At 42.9% G+C, this 18,687-nt stretch overlaps 1 protein-coding gene across 1 annotated transcript in view; it reads left to right on the forward strand.

The window, feature by feature from the left end:
• LOC147114079 (QRFP-like peptide receptor) overlaps positions 1–18,687 on the forward strand; it is a 30,745-nt gene that overhangs the window by 3,610 nt on the left and 8,448 nt on the right. The window contains exons 2-4 of the mRNA XM_085996185.1: positions 7,498–7,671; positions 16,094–16,327; positions 17,836–18,045. Of these exons, the coding sequence (XP_085852311.1) occupies positions 7,498–7,671; positions 16,094–16,327; positions 17,836–18,045 (618 nt within the window). The remainder of the gene's footprint in view (positions 1–7,497; positions 7,672–16,093; positions 16,328–17,835; positions 18,046–18,687) is intronic.

Genomic DNA, 18,687 nt, shown 5'->3' on the forward strand with positions numbered 1-18,687 from the left:
GGAAAGCTTGTCTAGCTAATAAAAAACAGCATCTCCCCTGTGAGCCGAGGGAATACCTTTGCAATAAATAATAGGATAAAGGGAGTGCATTTCAAAAGATCCTCCGTTGTTTGCATTCAGCTCTCGGAAGGGAATCACTCTGCAGAGAATGAAAGTGAAAATAATGAAATATCCTTCTGTAAAGACAATAGCTAAAAGTAGGTCTGCCACTTGTCCCATTTTGGACCACTCCAATTCTTGAGTGGGCTTTCCAGAAAATTATAATATACAAATTAAACACCAGTAGTACAGTTTTCAAAATACTTTCCCCCCACTTCCTTCTGTATCTCATGATGGGAACGCATTAGTTACTGGGGTTTTTAAGATATTTGACAAATTTTCATCAGAAGCAAAGCAAACCTCACAACTCAAGCTACGACCCCACACGCTACCCAGTTTTGGACTTTGCAACAAAGTTAAGAGAATAGTCAATGCAAGATCTACACAAGTTCTGACAGTTGCCAGGAGGCACCCTAGCTCAAGACTATGAGCACAACCTGTAGGGCCTGGGAAAGATGGCACAAAATATTGCCTGTCAACCTGTTCCACATTTTCTGCTCACCCATGCATTATACATATCATTAAAAATTTCAGAAAATGGATAAAATTCGCCAATAAAACAAGAGTGTGTTAAAAAGCTACTGTAAGCATTGTAACAACAAAAAAACACACAATGCTTGTAGCACTGGCCCAGCATATCCCCCACTTCTCCATCAATTTATCAAGCCAGATTAACCAACCCTGGTTCAATGAGGAGTGTAAAACCGCATGCTGGAAGCAGCATCAGGCATACCTGAAAATGAGGTGCCAACCTGGTGAATTGACAATACAGGACTACAAGTATGCTGAACCGCAAAAGCAACACGCTATAGACAGGGCTAAGCGATCCCATAACCAACAGATCAGGTCAAAGCTCTGCAGCCCTGCCACATCCGTCATGAATGGTGGTGGACAATTAAGCAACTACAGGACGAGGAGGCTTCATGAACATCCCCATCTGCAATGATGGTGGAGCCTAGCAGGAGTGCAAAATACAAGACTGAAGCGTTTGCAACTATCTTCACCCAGAAGTGCCGAGTGGATGATCCGTCTTGGCCTCCTCCTGAGGTCCCCACCAGCACAAATGCCCATTTGATTCCATGTGACTCCTGGCTGGAGTGTCTAGAACTAGGGGGCATAGTCTCAGGATAAGGGGTAGGCCATTTAAGACTGAGATGAGGAGGATTTCTTCACTCAGAGGGTTGTGAATCTTTGGAATTCTCTGCCCCAGAGGGCTGTGAATGATGCATCTTTGAGTATATTCAAGGCTGAGATCGATAGATTTTTGGTCTCTAGGGAAATCAAGGGATATGGAGATCGGGTGGGAAAGTGGAGTTGAGTTCGATGATCAGCCATAATCTTATTGAATGGCAGAGCAGGCTCGAGGGGCCGTATGGCCTACTCCTGCTCTTATTTCTTATGTTCTTAATAAATGGCTGAGTGCACTAGACACAGAAAAAGCTATGGGACCCGACAACATCTCAGCTGTTATACTAGACCAGTGCTCCAGAACTAGCTGAGCTCCTAGCTAATCTGTTCCAGTACAGCTACACTGCTAGCATCTACCCAACAATGTGCAAAATTGCCCAGGTGTGTCCTGTCCACAATAATCAGGACAAATCCAACCCAGCCAACTATTGCCCTATCAGCCTACTCTCAATCATCAGCATAGTGATGGAAAGAGTTATCAGCAGCACTTACTCATTAGTGCTGAGTTTGGGTTCCATGTGGACCACTTGGCTCCAGACCTCATTACAGCCTTGCTGCAAACATGGACACAAAAGCTGAATTTTAGTGTTGAGGTGAGAGTGATTGCTCTTGACATCAAGGCACCATTCGATTGAGTGTGGCACCAAAGAGCCTTTAGTAAAACTGAAGTCAATGGGGATCAGAGGAAAAACTCTCCAGTGTCTGGAGTCACACCTGGCACAAAAGAAGATGGTTGTGTCATTGGAGGCCAGTCAGCTCGGCCCCAGGACATTGCTACAGGAGTTCATCAGTGTAGCGTCCTTGGCCCAATTATCTTCAGCTGCTTCATCAATGGCTTTTCCTCTATCATACGGTCAGAAGTGGAGTTGATGTTTGCACAGTGTTCAGCTCCATTCACAACCCTCAGATAATGAAGAAGTCCATGCCCGCATGCAGCAAGATCTCAACAACATCCAGGTTTGGACTGATAAGTGGCAAGCAACATTTAGGCCACGTAAGTGCCAGGCAATGACCATCTCCAACAAGACAGAGCCTAACCACATCCGCTTCACATCCAATGGTATTACCATCACCAAATCCCCCACCATCAACATCCTGAGGGTCACTATTGACCAGAAACTCACTGGACTAGCCATGTAAATGCTGTGGCTATGAGATTAGATCAGAGGCTGAGTATTCTGCAGTGAGTGGCTACCTCCTGACTCCCCAAAACCTCTCCACCACCTACAAGGTACAAGTCTAGAGTGTGATGGAATACTCTCCACTTGCCTGGATGGGAGCAGCTGCAATAGCACTCAAGAAGCCTGATACTATCCAGGGCAAAGCAGTCCATTTGTTTGGCACTTCATGCACTAGCCTAAACATACACCCCCTCCACCGTATCGTGGTTGCAGTGTGTACTATCATCAAGATGGACTGCAGCAACTTGCCAAGGTTTCTTTGGAAGCACCTATCAGTCCCGCAACCCCCATCATCCAGAAGGATAAGGGCAGCCATCAAGTCACACATCATCCTGACTTGGACATATATCACTGTTCCTTCATTGTCGCTGAGTCAAAATCCTGGAACTCCCCAAGTAACAGCACTGTGGGAGCATCTTCTCCACATGGATTCAAGAAGAAGGCCCACCGCCACTTTTGCAAGGGAAACTATGGATGGGGAATAAATTCTGGCCTTGTCAACGATGCCCACTTTCCACGACTTTCAGAAGGCTTTCGATAAGGTCCCGCAGAAGAGATTAGCATGTAAAGTTAAGGCACATGGGATTGGGGGCAAGGTACTGACTTGGATAGAGAACTGGTTGGCAGACAGGAAGCAAAGAGTTGGAATAAACGGCTCTTTTTCCGAGTGGCAGGCAGTGACTAGTGGGGTACCGCAGGGATCGGTCCTAGGACCCCAGTTATTCACAATATATATAAATGATCTAGATGAGGGAACTAGATGTAATATCTCCAAGTTTGCAGACGACACAAAGCTAGGTGGGCGTGTGTGCTGTGAGGAGGATGCCGAGAAACTCCAGTATGATTTGGACAGGTTGGGTGATTGGGCAGAAGCATGGCAGATGCAGTATAATGTGGATAAATGCGAGGTCATCCACTTTGGTGGCAAAAACAGGAAGGTAAATTATTATCTGAACGGCAATAGATTGGGAGAAGGGGAAGTGCAATGAGACCTGGGTGTCCTTGTGCACCAGTCGCTGAAGGTAAGCATGCAGGTGCAGCAGGTGGTTAAGAAGGCAAATGGTATGTTGGCCTTCGTAGCGAGAGGGTTCGAGTACAGGAACAAGGATGTCTTGCTGCAGTTGTACAGGGCCTTGGTGAGACCACACCTTGAGTATTGTGTGCAGTTTTGGTCGCCTTATCTGAGGAAGGATGTTCTTGCCATGGAGGGAGTGCAGCGAAGATTCACCAGACTGATGCCTGGGATGGCAGGAATGACGTATGAGGAGAGATTGGGTCAATTGGGCTTATACACACTGGAGTTTAGAAGAATGAGAGGGGATCTCATTGAAACTTATAACATTCTAACAGGACTAGACAGACTAGATGCAGGAAGGATGTTCCCAATGGCCGGGGAGTCCAGAACCAGGGGGTCACAGTCTAAGGATAAGGGGTAAGCCATTTAGGACAGAGATGAGGAGGAATTTCTTCACCCAGAGAGTGGTGAACCTGTGGAATTCTCTACCACAGAAGGCAATGGAGGCCAATTCATTAAATATATTCAAGAAGGAGTTAGATATATTTCTTAAGGCTAAAGGGATCAAGGGATATGGGGAGAAGGCAGGGACAGGGTACTGAATTTGGATGATCAGCCATGATCTCATTAAATGGTGGAGCGGGCTCGAGGGGCCGAATGGCCTACTCCTGCTCCTCTCTTCTATGTTTCTATGTTTCTTTGAATGACTAAAAAAAACCTTTAAGAATTCCTTCACACATGGAGCTTCCCTTATCCCCATTCCAAATGGATGCATTAGATTTTTTTAAAAGCTAGTGTAAGAGCTGCAGAATTGATCCATATGTTAATTTAAATATTTAAAAAGTCAAATCTAGGGCCTTAGTGTGGCAAAGTAATGAAATGGGCACAAGCACTTCAGCTCAAAAAATGCAGCAGGCACTGATTTACAGCCCAGTAGGACATGGGCACGCAGCCTGTTCTCCTTCTGCCCCCACTGGACAACTGCTTCCCCAGCACACAGCACCACAGAATCTGCCCTGAAGATTCCATCTTTCTCACCACAGCCTCCCCAGTAATGTCTGTTCCGTTTGTGTAAGATAAACACAAATGTACAGCTGCATTATGGAACCCTTCTCTTTAAAGTTCCTTTTGCCGGTTTAATTGCCCTAACATACAAACTGTGCACATTAGTCCTCTCACTGCACATTCTTAATTGAGTAGCATTCTTCATTTTGGGAATAGGCAGTAAATAAACGCTATACTGCAGTCCCGACATTATTGGCCACTATGGCACAATTGTTGCTGTGTAAAGCTTCACAGCGAAAGCAATTTCTAACAAAACAGGGTACAGTAGGATAGTGAGTTCAAATCCCACCACGGCAGCTGGGGAATTAAAAATTCAAATAATTAAATAAATCTGGAAGAAAAAGCTAGTATCAGTAACGGTAACCATGAAACTACCAGATTGTTGTTAAAAACTCATCTGGTTCACTAATTTCCTTTAGGGAAGGAAATCTGCTGGTCTTTATGTGGCTTCAGACCCACAGCAATGTGGTTGACTCTTAACTGCCCTCTGAAATGGCCTAGCAAGCCACTCAGTTATATTCAAGAAGGCGGCTCACCACTACCTTCTCAAGGGCAATTAGGTATGGCCAATAAATGCTAGCCTTGCCAGGGCTGTCCACATCCTGTGAATGAATAAAAAGCAATTCTAGCATATACCTTGCATCTATAGAGTGTCACAGCTCAAAATGAACGTCACAGCTCAAAGTGAATGTGGGGCAAAGAAAAATATTTGGCTCAAACCACCATGTTAATTTAACATCCTGATTTGCTTAAATACCCCATTGACTAAATGCGAAGCAATCAAAATCCACTTCCAGTCACTAGCCTGATAGAAAAGGCTATAAATCAACAATCAGCAAGTTTCATAAAAACATCCAATCAAATTACCCCATTTTGTTTTCAATCCAGCAATCTGGAACCAGCAACTATCACAAAATGAATCAAGCAAACTGCTTGCAGCCACCATTTTCCTTCCTCAGTCAAATCAATATATACAGCTAAAATAATACTTATACTATACATATAAAAATACACTTTCTGAAACAACTCACTAAACTTACCCATAACATTACTAATTTGACGATAGAAATGCCTGCAAGAAATTTTCCCTGCCCAGGTCTACCCTTTGTCTCTCGGGGCTGGGGCTTGAGTTCTGCTTCAAACACACAGTTTTACATTTCACCAAGGCCTTGGGTGCTGGGGAGTTTCAGCCCCGTTGATAAATGTGTGTGAGAGAGAGGACTCATATGAGTTTTAGTTTCCACCCAGCTCCTGTATCCTCAGAGTGTACAATGACAATCTGTATCATATAATAATCAGGAAAAGGTATGAGTGGTAGAAACAAACTATATATATATACAGGAAACTTTGGTTTATCCGGAGGTTATATGTCCGGAATACTCGATCTAACGGCAAAAATCAGGAGCCGTTTTCTATATGTTTTTTAGTTCTCGTTGCTTTTTTTTTCCCAGTCAAGCACTACAAGGTCTGTAGCTATAGCAACAGCTTCAGCTACAGACGCTTGCAGCTGCAGCCGACTGTTTTGAAGCTGTTGCTAAGCAACAGGGTTTGTTGATTCACATGGAGCTTCTCAGTTCCTATGTTTAAACATTAACTCTGGTATGTCCGGCACTTTTGGTGTTACGGCACCAGCTCGGTCCCGTCAGTGCCGGATATCAGAAAGTTTCCTGTATAAGAAATATCCGTCTTTTAGTGTTTTCTATATTTTAATTCTAAGCTGAGAGATGTTTGGGATGAGCTTTTTTATGTCACTGAGGGAGACTGAATCGCAGCCACAGGGAAATGTTGATAAGGCAAATATTTATGCTTAGTTTAGATAGTGGAGATGAGGTCAATCAGCCAGCCTCAGAGCATTGTGAATGACCACTGTTCAAGAGGCTGGTTACAGGGGATTCAATGATGGGAAAACCCTCCCTGGTGCAGTGCTACAGCAAGTGAGAGCTTCAGAGAGAATAAAAAATCCACAATGGAAAGTAAGAGTGAGAAAAATAAATCTTTTGTAATCATGTAAATAACAGAGAAAAAGAAAGAAGGTTTTGGGGAGGGAGAATAAACAGAGAAATAAAGTAATTTTATATGATGCAAATACTGCAAACACGCTATGAGAAATTGAGCAAATAGCAGTTAATCATGTAGGTAGCTGATATTAAACGGTTTTGCATTTTAAGCAAGTTTTGTAAAGTGGTAAGTAAATAACTATTACAAATATTATATTTGTTTGGTCCTGCATCTTCAAGCATCAGTAACCTGTGTAATATTTTTACCTTGTGTCAGTCATGTTATATCAGAAAGCTTTTCACCTCAAGTCAGTCATGTTATATATTGATTCAGTAAATGTGTTGTTTTGCCTTGGTGTGTAAAGCAATGTTGCCACAGCAAGACTGCAGCAAGCATCAAAAATCACACTCTAGGTTTTGGACAACCAATGAACAACAGCACAAGAGATCTATTAGTACACTAAGCAGCATCGGTGTACAACTCGCTGGCGTGTGTTAAATAATAATACGTTCTGTGTTACCAAGCCATAATACGACTTGTGTATTTTATAATATTGTACACTGTGTGTCAGTGGAGTACATTGTTCCTGTATATATCATATAAAAGCAGTCCTGCACATATTATGGGGTAAATTTTGCAAGGAGAGGCTCCCAACACAGAGCCTCACATGACAAGCCCAGACTGAGCATGGAAGTCGGTGTACCTAATTCACGGTGTTCCCGAATTTTAATGACCAGAAAGTTTGGAGTACCACCAATATGGCGCATTGACCTCCACACTTGATTCTACAATCTGCACTCCTGTTGAGGGAAGCCCCAGGCCAGGAATGGAACTTTGCAAAATTTATCCTTAAATGCAGCAATCTGTTATTTAATTATTCGAATTAATTGCATCCTCTTTTCAGCTGCAACTTTAATTTAATAGTTTTTAACTTATCCATTTCTTCACTAGAGTCTCTCTGTGTCTGTCAGTATATACACCCTCATGACCATTGGCGTTGACCGTTATTATGCCGTTTGCCATCCCCTGAAGTCTCGCATGGGCCGGTCCCGAAGTAAGATATTAATTGCCGTGATTTGGATGGTGTCGTTCGGCATCGCATCTGTGCAGTTACTTGTATCTAGGGTGAGTGTGAATGTAGTGAATCCATAATTCAATGACTGGCTGTGTTTCGAAAGCCATTCTAAATATTCCCTAAATACAGGGCCGAGAAAATCTCTGGTACGTCCCAACCAGCTTCCTGCCATTTTCCAATGGGTTCCAGCAGACGCCCATCAGAATTACCTTGGGATTTTGGCAGAACTGCCAAGGAATTTCAGGGTTTGCGTTTGTTAAATGGTAAACAAATATGCTTGGAGTGATGCTATTTGAATGCAAAAGGACGAATTTAATAGTAATGATGCATTAACTGCAAAGTTACTACTGAACTGTTGACATGGTAATTTACTACCAACCGTAAATTAAACTGTATATCGAGAAACCTTGTCAGTGATTGGTTTAATCAGTTTACCTAGCTGGAAATTGCTCCCCCACCTGGCCAAACATGTTTATTGAGTGAATAGTTGAGCCATGGAGGTCCAATCTGTGCTGAGTTTGCTGATTTCAGCCAAGGCGTACAGGTGCTATAATTGTCCACAAGTGTCTGATGGATTCAGAAAGAGAAAATCGGCCAGAGCTCCTGTTCCTAATTGCTACTCAGAGATCCTAGCTGGAAGCACAAATGTCTGGGTGCAGATTGGGCTGGGTGTGATGCCTCTTCCCTCTGTGGTTGATTAGTAAGACGACACTAGGGCCCCTATTTTAACCCCCAGTGCCTTATGAGAACGGGGCGTGCAAGGCAGTTAAAATATAAGCAACGTGGCACTCACTGAATCTACACTGGACACGTGCCCCCATTTTAACAGGTGCATTTTGGGCAGTTAAAATGGCCCGGGCCTCCCATCGCCAAGCCAGTGTCACGCTTGCCCCAACACACCCCAGGTTAAAATCGGAGGTTTATTATCAGAGCTCACAATAAACAATGATCATTTGTGTGAGGTAACAGAGAAACCATATCCCATGAAAAGTCAATGCTTCCAGGAGAGAAGGGAGGGATAGAACTGATAAGAGAAAAAAAAGCTGGAAATTAGGCCCTAGACTTTATGGGACAGATTTTCAGCTTACCACCAGGGCATAAAGCTAACCTTTCAGATCAGCCAACCTTTCAGATCAGCCACCTAATATAAAAACTGCCTGATTTTAATTTCCATTGATTGGGCCTGGGGGTCTTTCTTAGAAAGAACTGTCTTAGCACTGTTACTTTATTGAAAGTTAAATCTTAAAGCAGAATTTTGGAAAAGCATTGGCTAATAAATGAAAGACAGCACAGATTTGTTAAAGGCAAATCATGTTTGACTAAATTGATTGAGTTCTTTGATGAAGTAATGGAGAGGAATGATGAGGGTAGTGCAGTTTATGTTGCGTATATGGACTTTCAAAAGGCGTTTGACAAAGTACCACATAATAGACTTGTTAGCAATATTAAAGCCCATGGGATTAAATGGACAGTGGCAGCAAGGATACAACATTAGCTAAAGGGACAGAAAGCACAGATAGTGGTGAAAAATTATTTTACAGACCGGTGGGAGGTTATACAGTGATGTTCCCCAGGGGTCGGTATTAGGACCACTGCTCTTTTTGATGTATATTAATGACCTGGACTTGGGTATACAGGGCATAATTTCAAAGTTTGCTGATGATATGAAACTCAGAAATGTAGTAAGAAATGAAGAGGACAGTAACAGACCTCAGGAAGACATAGACAGATTGGTGTAATGGGAAGACATGTGGTAGATGAAATTTAAATCAGAGAAGTGTGAAGTGATACATTTTGGTAGAAAGAATGATAGGCAATATAAACTAAATGGTACAATTTTAAAGGGGGTGCACGAACAGAGAGACCTGGGGGTATATGTGCATAAATCTTTGAAGGTGGCAGGACAAGTTGAGAAGGTCGTTTAAAAAAAGCATATGGGATCCTTGGCTTTATTAATAGAGGAATAGAGTACAAAAGCCAGGAAGTTATGCTAAACCTTTATAAAATACTGGTTAGGTCACAGCTGGAGTATTCAATTCAATTCAATTTCACCACACTTTAGGAAGGATGTCAAGGCCTTAGAGAGGGTGCAGAAAAGTTTTACTAGAATGGTACCAGGGATGAGGGATTTCAGTTATGTGGAGAGACTGGTGAAGCTGGGGTTCTCCTTAGAGCGGAGAAGCTTATGAGGAGATCTGATAGTGGTGTTCAAAATCATGAAAGGTTTTGATAGCGTAAATAAGGAGAAACTGTTTCCAGTGGCAGAAGGGTCGGTAACCAGAGAACACAGAGTTAACGAACCAGAGGCGACATGAGGAAACATTTTTTTAAGCAGCGAGTAATATGGTTGAATTCCAAATTCAGTTTGAGGGTGAGAGAGTTGGATCTCAAACCAGTGTACTGAGCTTAAATAAAGGAGACTATGAAGGTATGAGAGTAGAATTGACTAAAGTGGACTGGGAAAACAGATTAAAGTGTAAGACGGTACCAGAGCAGTGGTCTACATTCAAGGAGATATTTCACATCTTTCAAGATAAATATATTCCACTGAGGAAAAAGGGGAGTAAAAGAAAAGACAGCCATCCGTGGCTTAGTAAAATAATAAAGGATAGTATCCGACTGAAAACAAGGGCATACAAAGTAGCCAAATCTAGTGGGAGGATAGAAGATTGGGAAGCATTTAAAAGCCAGCAAACAATAACTAAAAGATTAATTAAGAAAGGGAAGATAGATTATGAAAGTAAACCAGCAAAAAATATAAAAACAGATAGCAAGAGTTTCTACAGCTATATAAAAAGAAAAAGGGTGGCTAAAGTGAACATTGGTCCCTTAGAGGATGAGACCGGGAAACTAGTGGTGGGGAACATGGAGATGGCAAAGACGCTGAACAAATATTTTGTATCAGTCTTTACAGTAGAGGACACTAAAAATATCCCAACACTGGACAAACAGGGGGCAATGGGGGGGGAGGAGCTAAACACAATTAAAATCACTAAGGAGATGGTACTCGGTAAAATAATGGGACTTAAGGCGAATAAATCCCCCGGACCTGATGGCCTATATCCTAGGGTCTTGAGAGAAGTGGCGGTAGGGATTGTGGATGCATTGGTGATTATTTTCCAAAACTCCCTGGACTCAGGAAAGGTCCCGGCAGATTGGAAAACTGCTAATGTAACACCCTTATTTAAGAAGGGAAGTAGACAAAAAGCTGGAAACTATAGACCAGTTAGCCTAACATCTGTGGTTGGCAAAATGTTGGAGTCCATTATTAAGGAAACAGTAACAGAGCATTTGGATAAACATAATTTAATAGGACAGAGTCAGCATGGTTTTATGAAGGGGAAGTCATGTTTGACAAATTTGCTCGAATTCTTTGAGGATGTAACATACAGGGTGGATAAAGGGGAACCAGTGGATGTAGTGTATTTGGACTTCCAAAAGGCATTTGACACGGTTCCACAAAAAAGATTACTGATCAAGATAAAAAATCACGGGATTGGGGGTAATATACTGGCATGGGTGGAAGATTGGCTATCTAACAGAAAACAGGGATTGGGGGTAATATACTGGCATGGGTGGAAGATTGGCTATCTAACAGAAAACAAAGAGTTGGGATAAATGGTTCATTCTTGGGCTGGGAATCAGTAACTACTGGTGTTCCGCAGGGGTCAGTGCTGGGACCCCAACTCTTTACAATCTATATTAACGATTTGGAGGAAGGGACTGAGTGCAACATATCCAAGTTTGCCGACGATACAAAGATGGGAGGGAAAGCAGTGAGTGAGGAGGACATAAAAAACCTGCAAAAGGACATAGACAGGCTAAGTGAGTGGGCAGAGATTTGGCAGATGGAATATAATATTGGAAAGTGTGAGGTTATGCACTTTGGCAGAAAAAATCAAAGAGCAAGTTATTATTTAAATGGAAAGAAACTGCAAAGTGCTACAGTACAAAGGGATCTGGGGGTCCTGGTGCATGAAACACAAAAAGTTAGTATGCAAGTGCAGCAGGTGATCAGGAAGGCCAATGGAATCTTGGCTTTTATTGCAAGGGGGATGGAGTATAAAAACAGGGAAGTCTTGCTGCAGTTATACAGGGTATTGGTGAGGCCACTCCTGGAATACTGCGTGCAGTTTTGGTTTCCATATTTAAGAAAAGATATACTTGCTCTCGAGGCGGTTCAGAGAAGGTTCACTCGGTTGAGTCCGGAGATGAGGGGGTTGACGTATGAGGAAAGGTTGAGTAGGTTGGGCCTCTACTCATTGGTGTTCAGAAGAATGAGAGGTGATCTTATTGAAACATATAAGATTGTGAGGGGGCTTGATCGGGTGGATGCGGGGAGGATGTTTCCACTGATGGGTAAGACTAGAACTAGGGGGCATAATCTTAGAATAAGGGGCTGCCCTTTCAAAACTGAGATGAGGAGAAACTTCTTCACTCAGAGGGTAGTAAATCTATGGAATTTGCTACCCCAGAGAGCTGTGGAAGCTGCAACATTAAATAAATTTAAAACGGAGATAGACAGTTTCCTAGCAGATAAGGGAATTAGGGATTACGGGGCGAGGGCAGGGAAGTGGACGTGATTCTAGATTCGGATCAGCCATGATCCTATTGAATGGCGGAGCAGGCCCGAGGGGCCTTATGGCCTACTCCTGCTCCTACTTCTTATGTTCTTACGTTCTTATGAGTTGTTGTGATCGGGAATGTACTGCCTGAAAGGGTGGTGGAAGCAGATTCAATAGTAACTTTCAAAAGGGAATTGGATAAATATTTGAAGGGAAAAATTTACACAGCTATGGGGAAAGAGCAAGGAGTATGATTCTATGAATGCCAAGATCTGTTAGAATTAATAACTTGAGATATATACAAATTATGGATTTAAACTTTAAGGGCAGTATTTTCTGATCAGAGGCTTCCCGCGTGCGGAGGCCTCCGATCTGGAAAAAATCTACGCACTTACCGGAGGGCTCCCGAGGTCCGGACACTTCTGCTCCTGGGCCTCTCCAAACTCGAAATGCGCAGGGCCCACATATCCCAGAGGCGCATGCAGTTCGCAAGCGTGCCTGGGATCACGTGGGCCATGGGGAGCCAATCAAAGAAGGGAAAAGGGAATCTCCCTTCATACACTTGACAGATAGACCTGTCAAATATATGAATGGAGATCACCCCAAAAACACAGTAAAACATTAAATAAAATATCACATTTTTTAAATTAGTTGAAATTACAATAAATTAAATATTTTAATCAAAAATTAAATTTTTTTGAAAACAATAATTAAAGTTTTTTACGGGGCTAAAAATAAACTAACCTTTTTTAAAAAGTATTTTAAAATGATAAATGAGTAAAATTTTTGAAAAACTTTTTTCATATGTTATGCTGGTCAAAGCAGGCCTTACGCCTGCTTTTACCAGGTGTAAGATTTCTAAGGGTTTTCTGCGGGCGGAGGTTCTCCAGAAAGCAGAACTATCCGCCTGCAGAGGCTCTTCTCTCGGGCAGGCGTCCGATCTGTCAAGAGCATTCTTGGCAGATCGGAAAAGCCGGTTTTCAGCGCATGCGCTTTGCATGCCTAAAACCGGCATTTCCGATATCCCTACGGGTGTGTACACAGCTCATACACACCTGTAGGGATTGGAATATATGGCCCTAAATGTAACCCTTGAGGCTTAATGATCTGCACTTACATAACCCACAAAGGCACGAAGCTTGGATACATACTCCTGCTATAAGTTATCTGACAGTGACTCTAAAGACTTACAACTGGAAACAGTTTCCAGCCAGGAAAGACCGTTACGCAGGTGGCAGGAGTGCACGGCAACAGCATTTAAAGGGGGAAATAATTTATTGAAATTAGAGTCCTATGCTTCTTGCAGAACCTTTGCCTGGTTTGTAGAGCAGAATGTCAAATTGATGTTGGAGGAGATTGCCTCATATCTTCAGGCCCATCGTTAATCTTCTAAATATCAAATTCCAAGAACAAGCTGCAGAGGTTGGGTGATTGGATAGAGATGATCTCTCAAAGGAAATAAATCTGACAGGCTGACAGGATGTCAGAAAGTGCTTCAATGATATAAAGAGCCTGCTAAGGAGAAGACTGCATTCAGCTGCCCGACTTGCACTCTGAGACCACTGATACTGAAGTCAATGAACATCTTTCCATTAAATCTTTCAAGGAGGTTGATGGCTGTTAGATTGGTGTTTCCAGCACTGATCGTGGTATATATAAATGTATAAACAAGTAACAAAGCATGATTATGCACAACACAGCATATAAAATATATTTCTCACAATGTACATTAACTTAGTGACATTGACATTAACTTATTTATATCACTTCTTTTTTTTAGCTAATTGTATGTCCTCCTCTCCTGATGATGTTGGCCTATAAATTCGGCCGTGGAGTGCCCAAAATGGCAGGCAGGAAGCACGTGCACATTTCCAGCCAGGAAAGACCGTTACGCAGGTGGCAGGAGTGCACGGCAACAGCATTTAAAGGGGGAAATAATTTATTGAAATTAGAGTCCTATGCTTCTTGCAGGACCTGTTCTTGGTTTTTGAACGTCCCCGCGCTTCACTCGTCAAGTGTTGAACTCGTGGTAACCAGCAGGAAGGCCCCATACTTTAATGTGGAGCCGGAAAAAGCTGTCAGCTGTATAAATGGCTTACCGATAGACTCACCATTGAAATAAATGCAATGGTGTGAACTTGGGGTACTTGCCCACTAGTTCCCCACTGAAGATGCCAGAAAAAGTTAGGACTGGTGCATTCAGGAGTAAGTCACTTTTTAATGGAGTGATAATGATAATTTCCGCCAAACAACTTCTCTGGCCCAGAAAATTTAATTTTTGAAACTGTGGAGTCTCAGTCCTTCAGAGGTTAATTAGTGTTGGAGATTTAAAAAAAAAAAAAAAATTACATTTTTAAAAACTTTTTCTGTCTGTCTCTTTATCTCTCTCTCTCTCTTAATCCCAACAGTATTTCTCAATCTTTATTTTGCTTTCTGTACATGATTTAAATCTAATTTATACTTCCTGGTTTAGACTCTGCATGGCTCAGTGAGGATTCTTCAATCTGATTGGTTGAAGAGCCCCACTGTTCCTTACCTTGCTCACAGATGCCACAGATGCCCTGTAGAGGGCAAGTGCTATATCAAAGGCCGGATTAGAGCAAGTCTGCACTCTAAAGCCCATGAAAACTTTGTGGGCAGCTGTCAGCGAAGTGAACGGCGAGCGCAGTTCCTTTGCTGCTGACTGCAAAATCCGAGCCAATGTCTTTGATATCGAGGAGAGAGACCAACAGAAACTACTATACATTTTGGTCATGATAATGTCACAGGCAAGCAATAGTTTCAGGCTGCATCATCACGTCAAGAATTCTGTCATTTTGTATGAAAAAATTGTTTTCTGAACACTTTTCATTGATTGTTGTGTTGCTGGTTGGATGATTAAGGATTATTACTATTACAGTAGCTAAATACAGCCTGAATCTGCAGTCAGGGCCCAACGTGACACTGGGCAGAGGTGAATTGAGACTCTCTGGAGGAGAAAGTATCATTCTGCTTTGCATCAGAGTCAGTTTGGGTCTTCATACCTGATTTACACTCCACAAGATTAGTTTTGGTGCAAAGCAGGAAACAGCTTTGTGTCAATGCTAATAACTTGTAGGGACCAATTTTCCTGAGCCTCTTCTGCCCTCGCAGGGCCTTGCACTGAGAAATGGGAGCGCAAAAAGGATTGGGTCTGCACACTGGCCTCAGAGCCCAAAAATCAAACTGCAAGTAAAGGAAAAGGCCACCTACTTTCAGGCCTGTCTTTGTTTGTTACCAGAACGCCCTCAGACCCTCCAATCTCAGTAGGGTCCCAGCGCAAGCCCCATTGCCGGTTTCCTGAGGCACCCATGTTTAGGTGCCCTTGGGCTGCAATGCAGGAACATCTCCTCCCAGCTCATTAGCATTACCACATTGGGCCTGTACCTATTGTAAGTACAAACCCTACTCTGCCCCTTGGGGAAAGTCCTGCAAATCACAGGGTGGTGTAAATGGGGCAGAGACCCTTTGTCACAGATCTCCGTCCTGTTGCCCAGGGCCAAAGGTCAGGAAAATCAGCTCCACATGTAGTAGGAATGCACCATAAGTTGAAAACAGGATGTCATTTCTATTTGGTAATGATTTTGTCAAGAGTGATAACTGCTCCTGTGATGCTTCCATTGATCTTCATCCCACAGGTTTTAGGAAATTTTATTACTTGAGCCTTTCTCTGGACCTCTACATTTTCCCTAATTTTCCCCAGCCACTGGAAAACATTGTGACCTTAAATTGCTGAAGCTCTGCATCTCCATTGCTAGACTGGTTACTTGTGCTATGGGCAAATTCAGGAGTTATGGGCGTAAATAACTTAATTGCATGGTATAATTAGTTTTTGTTATCAAATATTGTCTGAAGTAAGTTTTAAAATGTGTTATGTTTTGTGAGCCAGGTCAAGTACATGAATCCGGACAGCGAATCTGAAATGATCTGTTTGGAAACTGGTTGGCCTAGCAATACTTACCAGAAGATCTATACACTCTTCCTGCTGCTTTTCACTTACATGCTGCCCTTATTCATCCTCACCATAACCTACTGGAATGTGGGTATAAGGCTGTGGGATCGGAGGCCACCAGGAAACATGGACAGAAACAGAGAAGCTCAGCAAGACAAATCAAAACGGAAGGTAACGACATCGAAGTAATAACCCAGGGAGATGGATGATGTCCAATCACTTCGTGTGTCTGAATGCAAACTTAGATACTGTAAATTAGAAAAAAAATAATGCATCTCTGCACTGCTGTTAACCTTGTAATGCAGTTGTCCAGCAGTTGGTTTTCTTACTGTAGAGGCACTTTCCCTGTTTTGATGTTCCCACTGCTGAAATTCCCAAAGAAAATAGATGAAAAGCTAAGTTATGTTTGAGTTGGTGGTATTCAAACCTTTGCAGCACTCTGCCATGGTGGTTGGATCAAGAATGAATGTTGCCCTTTCCCTAATGGGTGAGTAAATGTATTGGAAGGTGTGGTCCTAAGTCATACAGACTAGAAAGGTCCCAGATTCAGTCCCTGGTGGTTGAGCTGGTCTTAGCTGGGGCAGCAGTGGGGTCCTATAATTGGCCTCCTGGTAGGTGCTGCAGAGTGGGAAAATCTGCAAGGGCTTCTGTTTTCAGTGATTTTGGTCAGTATAATTAAATCAAGCTGGATGTACTAAATGATCTTTCTCATATTAGCACTGATGGGAGTTCGTTCTGACAGTTGACTAACTCCCATCAGCGCTACTGCAGTCCATCCCAAGCCCTGGGCATAGGATCCTATTGATGACACTTACAGAAACAGGAAAATTGTCCACTAGCTGAAAGAAATTTGCTGCTGTCACCAGACGTAAATTCTAACTGCAGTTAGGAACTAAGGCCAGGAATTTCCTCAGAGCTGCTCCTGCTTCTCCACCATAACTTTAATGGAAGTACAGCAGAAACCTTGTTTATATGCATGCATGGGTTTTCCACCACAGTCTCTTCTCTTCTCTTAGGCAGTCCCTCGGAACCGAGGATGACTTGCTTCCACATTAAAAATGAGCTCGCATGTGACTGATGAGTCCAATGCGGGACCTACAGTCTCTGTCACAGGTGGGGCAGACGGTGGTTGAAGGGGCGGGTGGGTGGGGTGCTTGGGTTGACGTGCGCTCCTTGCGCTGCCTGCGCTTGGCTTCCGCTTGCTCCCGGCGAAGAGACTCGAGGTGTTCGGCGCCTTCCCGGATGCTTCTCCTCCACTTTGTGCGGTCTTGGGCCAGGGATTCCCAGGCGTCGGTGGGGATGTTGCACTTTTTCAAGGAGGCTTGGAGGGTGTCCTTGAAGCGTTTCCTCTGCCCACCTGGGGCTCTCTTGCCGTGCCGGAGCTCCGAGTAGAGCGCTTGTTTTGGGAGTCGCGTATCGGGCATGCAGAAAATGTGACCTGTCCATCGGAGCTGATTGAGCGTGGTCAGAGCTTCGATGCTGGGGATGTTGGCCTGAGCAAGAACACTGACAGTAGCAGAGTGGGAGCAGCTCTAAGGAAATTCCCGGCCAAAGAAGAATGGTGCTAAAATAAAAGGTTATAATTAATATGAAGAAGTTGAGCTGATTGTTTTGCTATTAAAGGCGAGTAAAATAGGATTAAAATAACAAACTATTAAAATCTATATAACTTCTTTCAGGTAATCAAGATGCTGTTTATCATTGTGGCTGTTTTCGCTCTTTGCTGGCTACCATTTCACATCTTCAGTGTTACGTATGAGTTCAATCCAGCTGTGCTGCCGAGTGATCCTGTGGACATCACTGCCCTTTATTTCTTCTCCCACTACCTGGCCATGTCACACAGCTTCTGGAACCCACTTATTTATGGATTCTACAATGACAATTTCAGGGTATGTTGACATTCGTGGTAATTTGCCTGGGTTTAGCACCAAATAGTACCTGAAAAACAGGGTTAATATTTATCCCTCAACCATCATCACAAACAGATTGGCCCAGAAATTCGAGTCGGGGTCTTCCCGCGGGTGCAAGCCCCCGACCTGCACTTACCTTGCGCGCCGGCTGTTGAGCTGTGGGCCCGCGTGGAATTCCGATCCTGGGCCTGCTCCAGCTGCCGGCGCGCAGTGCTTGCATATCCCAGGGGCGCAGTTAGTTCGATGCATCCCCTGGGATCACGTGGGCCATGGGGAGCCAATCAGAGCAAGGAATGCTCCATTCAAAAGTTTGACAGGAAGTGCTGTTAAAACTTAAAAATACTACGGGCCCCAAAACATCACTAAATCTACAAATACATTTTTTTTAAATCACATTTTTTAAATAAACTATAAATTACATTAAATAACTATTTTAAACAATAATTTAAATTTTTGAAAAAAATAACTTTATTTTCTAATGGGGCTAAAAATAAACTTACCTTTCTTTAAAGTATTTAAAAATAATAAACCTGTAGAAAAAATGTTTTAATTTTAATTAATTCACCACTTACCTTGTAAAAAGCAGGCCTTACGCCTGCTTTTAAATGTGTAACATCTGGA

Source organism: Somniosus microcephalus, chromosome 8 (assembly GCF_052327205.1).
Source record: "Somniosus microcephalus isolate GS21.2 chromosome 8, FLI_Smic_1.0, whole genome shotgun sequence".
NCBI lineage: Eukaryota > Metazoa > Chordata > Chondrichthyes > Squaliformes > Somniosidae > Somniosus > Somniosus microcephalus.